This window comes from Limulus polyphemus, unplaced genomic scaffold (assembly GCF_000517525.1).
Source record: "Limulus polyphemus unplaced genomic scaffold, Limulus_polyphemus-2.1.2 Scaffold301, whole genome shotgun sequence".
Classification (NCBI taxonomy): Eukaryota; Metazoa; Arthropoda; class Merostomata; order Xiphosura; family Limulidae; genus Limulus; species Limulus polyphemus.
This window is the reverse complement of record NW_013665911.1, coordinates 561,218-568,825: the sequence shown is the minus strand read 5'-3', so window position 1 is coordinate 568,825 and position 7,608 is coordinate 561,218. Positions and strand designations below refer to the sequence as shown.

Genomic DNA, 7,608 nt, shown 5'->3' with positions numbered 1-7,608 from the left:
AAAGCATGCTGAAACCAAATCAAAGTATTATACTAAAGCATGCTGAAACCAAATCAAAGTATTATACTCAAGCATGCTAAAATCAATTGAAATATCCTCAAGCATGATGAAATCAAGTCAATCCTCAAGCATACTGAGATCAAATCAAAGTATTATATTCAAGCATGCTAAAATCATATCAAAGTATTATACTCAAGCATGATGAAATTAATTCAAAGTATTATACTCACGTATGCTGAAATCAAATCAAAGTGTTATACTCAAGCATGATGAAATCAATTCAAAGTAATATACTCAAGCATGCTGAAACCAAATCAAAGTATTATCCTCAAGCATGCTGAAACCAAATCAAAGTATTATACTCAAGCATGCTGAAACCAAATCAAAGTATTATACTCATGCATGCTAAAATCAAGTCAATCCTCAAGCATGCTGAAATCAAATCAAAGTATTATACTCAAGCATGATAAAATAAATTGAAATATCCTCAAGCATGCTAAAATCAGATCAAAGTATTATACTCAACCATGCTGAAATCCAATCTAAGTATTATCCTCAAGCATGCTAAAACCAAATCAAACTATTATCCTCTAGCATGATGAAATCCAATCAAACTATTATCCTCAAGCATGATGAAATCAAATCAAAGTATTATCTTCAAGCATATCAATATAAAATCAATCCTCAAGCATGCTGAAATAAAATCAAAATACTATTCTCAAACATGGTAAAATCACGTCAAAGTATGATTCTTAAGGATGTTGAAATTAAATCAAAAGTATATCCTCAAACATGATGAAATTAAATCAATCCTCATGCACGTTGAAATCAAGTCAATGTGTATTCTCAAGCATGGTGAAATAAAAGGAAAGTGTTATTCTCAAACATGATGTTACCGTCAAAAATGCTGAAATTAAAACCATGTGTTCAAAATCACTTAACTAAATTCAAGTGTTGATATCTTCAAACAAAATACACTAATAAGTACGCTTAGATGCAAATGATGAGAAATAACACAGGCCTACGAATTGAAACTTCATAAAAGTTGTTTTGGTTTTAATAACGGGGTTTCCATAATTCAGCTACGAAGATTTCGAAAATAATATTCTTTTTTTTTTCTATCACGTAAGAATTTTTTTACAAATCGGGAAGAAAAAAAACTCTTACTTAGATCAAATTATTACTTCATTTACCACAATGAACATTTTTTATTATTATGTTTGTTAACAAAGATACAAAGAAACTGAAGAAAAGGGGAGAACATTGATGTCAAACAAATATGCATCTTCATTCGTCCTGATTTTTGTGTGTGAAATCTACGTATTTTAGTCTCAAAACTACGTCTTTCTTTTACGTATTGTATTATGACGTTTTGTGAAAAATCTGTACGTGATGGAGAAAAATGGATATCGTTTTCGGATTGAGCCTACATGATATTATTGTAAAACATGTAAAAATTTCAATACAATAAAACCATCGCAGGCCTATGTAATTAAATCACCACTTGAACATCATACAGTTAGTTATCAATGTGTTCAAATACGACGGACAATCTTTTAAGTTTACATTTTGACAAATACGCAAAAAAAACAAAAAACAGTAAAATACCTTAGTAAGAACTCAGCGGACAACTTCTCAGTAAAGGTAGTGTATTACCTTTATACTTATCTGAAGTTCTTATAGAAATTCATTCTAAATATTTGTTTGTTATTAAGCTATGTTATTATGTTATGAGATATTTGTGTTGTACCCGCCACGTATTTATTTGTAGCTAATGTTTTGTAATCTCATATAAGATCTGTACTCTAAAGAGTACTAATGTTAGGTTATTCAATATATAAGTAAACATGAAAAAAAATTAAAATTTTGGTGAATTAACACGAAGCTGTTGAAATCAAAAAAAAAAAAGAAAGATACAAACATCATTAATAATGACGGCGCTTTACGACATACTTTCTTTTTGCGTGCGAAACACAACAACAGTAAATTCCATGAAAAAAAAAACGATGGTCACTCACTTGGAAAACTTGCCAATCTCTGCCCAGCTAAGCCTAACATGGCTGACGTCGGGATTTAATCCCACCCGATACTCTCTATTACAGATATATTTTCATTCCAAAGAGTGAAAAAATAATTTAAGCTATACTTTATTGTTAACATTTGGTCAGTACAAAGATTAAACAAATTATAAATATCATTATTTCAATTACATTTAACAAATTATTTTTTTCCGTCCAAGAAAAGTATGCATCGTTATTATTATTTAATTTCACGTTCACACACAGTTTTAGTGTTTAAAGATGTTTTATAAGAAGATACGTGTTATTATGAGTAGCTAATACACAGAAACACGTTGTCTTGATAGTTCATCCTAAAGATGTGATCTGATGAGGAATTTGGTTATACTGTGTAACGTGATGTTACTTTCACAAGCAAGACACAAAGTTTAATACAGCTATAAGCAATAAGAATACATACTTGTGATTGGACGTTCGCTCCCATGGAGGAGACTGGTTGATAGGAGTCGCCACCGTTCATACTCATGTTGTAAAGACCATCATTAGGAGGCGCTGCCCCAGGTGGAGGTGGAGGACTTATCATCTGCCCCTGTGTGGTTGGCCCCATACTATAAACCCCAGGGCCGGATGCTAGGGAAACAGATTCTTTTCATTACACGATTCATGAAATCGTAAACAATGACCAGTTCGTTATGTCGCAAATACAGGAAATAAATAGTTATAATTTTGAAGGGAATTAATTATAAAAAGTATAAAAGAGTCGACAGATGGCATTACAAAGGGAAAGCTTGTTTGTTTGTGTTTTTAAGTTTCGCGCAAAGCTACACGAGGGCTATCTGCGCTAGCCGTCCCTAATGTAGCAGTGAAAGACTAGAGGGAAGGCAGCTAGTCATCACCGCCCACCGCCAACTCTTAGGCTACTCTTTTACCAGCGAATAGTGGGATTGGCCATAACATTATAACGCCCCCACGGCCATGGGAAAGCACTGCTAATTAAAAATGACTACAAATTAAGGTAGGTTTATGATTAATTTCTAAAAGGAAACTTTCAACGAAAACTGACTAATGATCAAGGAACTCACTGCACTAGTTTTTCTTGACGAAGGAAGATAAACAACAACAACAAAAAAGTATGTATAATACTAAAAACCCTTACCGTGAAACTACGTTATTCTAGATATGTTTTTCAGTAAGCTTAACTTTTTAATAATTTCTTATTTCTCAGAAACGGTTGACAAATCTCTTAACAAAAAAATAAACTCGAAAATTTTGAGACGAATGTTATAAGCGCAGATAACACCCTGTTTCTATTAACTGCTTAACATGTTTCAAATGAAATACTAGCTGTATAAAATCAAATAATCGTGTATCGATGTAGCAATTCATCGAAACAATCTATAAATGTTATTTAGCAAAATGAATTGTTCGTTGCATTGCTCCTGAGAAGAAACAAGTTTTAAAATACCTAAAGTGTACGTAACTATATAAAGGTGAGATGACTTTAAAATGTTTATAAGTTCTTTCATGTGACAACCAATATTATTACAAGAGAGTACTAAATATACAATAAAATATAATTAAAAGTAACAAAAATCACTGTGGCCTCTTATATTCATTTCTGGAATTGACCAAAAATATCTGAAGTTCGAAACATCTAAACAACTCATTTAATGTTAAAAGTACGTACCCAGGATCCGGGCATAATAACGAATACAAGAGCGGATTAAGTATGGCATAGCATGACCTTGTTTGATTAAACATATTCGTACGTTAAGAATATAGTTTTTCTTAAAACACGTACTGATAGAATAAGTACCGTATAGTTATCATCTCGCGACATTGTTCCTTCGGCTGGTTAAGTAAACAGGAGTCAAAAAAATTTTGAATATTCGACCAATTGGTTTTGACCTTAGTGATACTGTTTGTTTTTGCACAAAATTACACAATAAGCTAGGCTATCTGCGCTTTATCTCCGCGTGGAATCGAACCCCGGAATTTAGTGTTGTAATTCCGCAAAATTACTTGTGGACCATCAGGGGACCATTGCTGATATACACGATCGAAATGTCTAAACTCTGAAGCACGACACATTATTTTCACATTTATTTCGAGTACTTTATGTAGACGACGAGTCACGTATTTAGTTATACAAGAAAGAAACAAACAAACACTATAAACGTTTATGTAAATCACAATCGTGTGATTATTCTGCAATTTTTTCTGTATCCAACCCACAGTGTTCCATCTATTTAAGTACACCTTTTTGTTTAAACTTGAACGATGAAGATAAAATATCCGTCAGTTTCGTAAGTATAACTTGGAAGTTAAAAAAAAAATTAATCACTTAGTCTATTACTTGCATGGTAAAATGACAATTTACTCACTCATTAAAAACCCTAAGGTCTTCATAAAGTTTTATAAAAACTGTTTTTAAAACTCATGAGAGAAGTGAACAGTGCAGTAAAAGGCCCAGATCCCGTTAACGCGAGTTTAATGACCCACAGCTTTCTAGGCGTTTTTCACAAAACTAACTTGCTTTCAACCACCTGATGAACCCCCTGCCCCCTTTCCCCGTAACTGTAAAGATCGAAAATCTGTGGACTATTAAAGAGTAGTTAGTGTAAAGGAAAGAGGGTTGAAGAGAGCTTCCATCAACGGTACCATGTCAAACTGGTTGAATGTTGTTTTCTGAATTATATATATATATATACACATACAAGTACAAAAAAATTGATCTTGCTGTCAGTAAAACTCCAAATTCTGCTCTTAATTGATACGTTCGTCCTCTGGTGATTAGTTTTATGTCTGATTAATGCACACGCTGTTAGCGATAAGTCAACAAACTTTGTTTAAAGAGGAAAAAAAGTGAAAACAGAGCACACGCTAACAAGCAGTAGTGAATTTCTACATTTACGTAGGAGTTTCATTTCACAAAAGGCTTGGGAAGGGGGGGGCAAAGAAGGCTCATCTCTCGTGGGCCCCAATTCGGTTAGTGGCACAACGCTATGGAGTAATTTGCATATGTGTTTCAATCCGGATTGACTTGAACTATCTCACAGAAACTGCCATTTGCCTCCCCCCCCCACACACAGCTTGAGGGACACACTCATCGCCCCCCTCTCCCAATGATGCCCCTGCATATATGGAACCAGAAAGAAGAATACCTCATGTTATTTAGGTAAAAAGATTTCTTTTGCTCCATTATACAAGTTCATGTAATGACAATTAGAAACTTCTACAGCATATTATACAATAGTTAAAAATACATAATATATAAATACAAAACTGAATAACAGAAGCCAGAAATATGCTATATGGTACCATTGCATGCATTCCTTTCTTATGCTTTGTCTTGAATCCTGATCTTAAATAGCTAAACATGAAATATACGATCACTGTACCTACAAAATAGCTAAGGTATTCTTTACACGAGAATTCTGAAGTCAATCTATTGCATGTTTTTGTTTGTTTGTTTATTTTTTTCGAAGCAATCTCTGGTAAAATACGAAATTCTGATACGTGCGGAAACTTTTTTTTTTTTACCTGACATTGTGAGCACGTGGGCTAAATAACTAAGTCAGAGATCATCCCTAGGATTCAGGTATAGCTATTCCTAGTATCGAACTACTAATAATAGGGCTAACTACCACTTTTATAACACACCTACATCGAAAAATGTAGAGCGTGTTCAGCAATATCATGTCTCGAACTTTGGACCGCTCGATCTGCAATTCGACACGCTAATAACTAGACATAAAAATGAAATATCGTTATTAAAACAATTATAATATGTATATATATATATAAACTATAGATGTCCACCTTGAAAAACTGTGGTTCAGTGATACTGAAAAGATGGTTTATTTGCTCGATCTTAAATTCTACTTACAAGGTACAGAGTAACATCCGTGTTGTCTTATTGAATAATTTTAAAAGCATAACGCATTTTAAATTAGTTTCTTCACGTTTATCTTCACAGTTCACAATTTTTCTGATACTCTAATGGTTTTAATGCGAAATCTTACAATGTCAATTTTATTTCAATCAACTATGCAGCTCTCGATTTAAAATGGTTGGCAAAATTTCTGTTAGCTTGGTTAGCAGGAAAGGTTTCCCATTTTCGGGATTGGATTTTTCCTCCCCTTTCAATCTCGTATGACAATCATTCCTTACTGGAACTTTATCCCCCCCCATTATTCTAAAGTTTTTTCCCCTTTCATAGGGTGTCTGGGCTGAAGAAATATTGGAAAGTCGGAGCCATCAAGAAATGAAATGGAAATGAAGGGAGTAGACAGGTTTAATACACGAGAAATGCGAAATATTGGAGCCACTCTGTTGACGAACTTTGGGGTATGTGTACATATAAAAAAAGGAAGATGAAAAGAGAGAGAGAGAGAGAGAGAAAAAAAACACTAAACAAAAACGAAAGAAAAAAAACTGCTCCAATATCTTCAATGGCTGTCCATAGCGTGGTCAAACCCGATAAAGGGGTGGAAGGGTTGTGGATGGTACATAACATAATATCTGAATAGCGTAGATCCATCCAAAGTGTCAAAAACTTTGATGTATTAATACCATTCCATTTCTTTGTGTCAGAGTTAGATAAATGGTTCAGCTCGGAAGCAATGCTTAGGGGTAGAAAAGCAACATGAAATAAAACGATCCCATAAATATATGCCGACTGAATACAATAGCAGTCTTTAATACGCCTTGCTCTCTGGCAAATATTCTTGTTATGACTGTGCACGTTCGCTCGAAGAAGGGATGTCAGCTATGAATTTAACACCGACTGACTTCCGACAATGTGGAGAAACCATCACACTTTCATCGTCCCACGCTGTGGGGTGGCCAAGTTTGAAGTGGTGCGTGACTTCTAAAATTTACATGTCTACATTGGCTACGAGCTATAAATGACAATATATTCTGGAAATGGCGACCAATATGGCTTGCGAGGCTTAGAATGATGGGGACATAAACGTAAACTCTCCTATCATCGGGTCATAAGGCTACAGGAATTGCTGTAGTTGAACAAGGGCTTATGGGGATATACGTACCCCAACAAACATACACGTATTCCTCTTGTAAATGCTCTACTATTGTAGATAAAAATGAGTGAATTGTTGTCAGGATAGAGAACTCCATAAATTCTCGAATACAGTGTGCGGAACCAGGTCACTTTCCTATCTAATATTAATCGGTAAATTACACCTTGTAAATAAAAATATTTTACATTTGTAGAATAAAACTTTTGACACATGCTGCATACCATTGGTAAGGATTGCCGTTTTTCTTAAATTTTTATTAGAAATTTGATGCGCTTTATATAAGAAGGCAACTGAAACTATGTTATTTCACTATCTCTTCCTGAAATAAAAATCATCGAAAATTTCACTTTATTTCCAAAAAAAGTTTGCAAAGCGAAACAAGTGCTATCTGTGCTAAACGTTCCTAGTTTTATAATGATACACTGGAGAGATTGGAGCAAATTAACAGCGCCCACCGCCAGCTTTCGTTAGTATTTTGCGACGACCACAAGTTGCAGAGCGTGATTTGGCGGCAACAGGACACGAATCACAAATTCTTCGATTCA

General features: G+C 34.2%; 1 protein-coding gene across 2 annotated transcripts in view; it reads right to left on the bottom strand.

The window, feature by feature from the left end:
• LOC106457186 (pre-B-cell leukemia transcription factor 1-like) overlaps window positions 1-7,608 on the bottom strand; it is a 237,600-nt gene that overhangs the window by 5,255 nt on the left and 224,737 nt on the right. The window contains exon 8 of one of the 2 annotated variants that reach the window (XM_022383027.1): window positions 2,479-2,648. The exons of the other annotated variant lie outside the window; for it this stretch is intronic. Within the exon in view, the coding sequence (XP_022238735.1) occupies window positions 2,479-2,648 (170 nt within the window). The remainder of the gene's footprint in view (window positions 1-2,478; window positions 2,649-7,608) is intronic. 2 annotated transcript variants of the gene reach the window in all.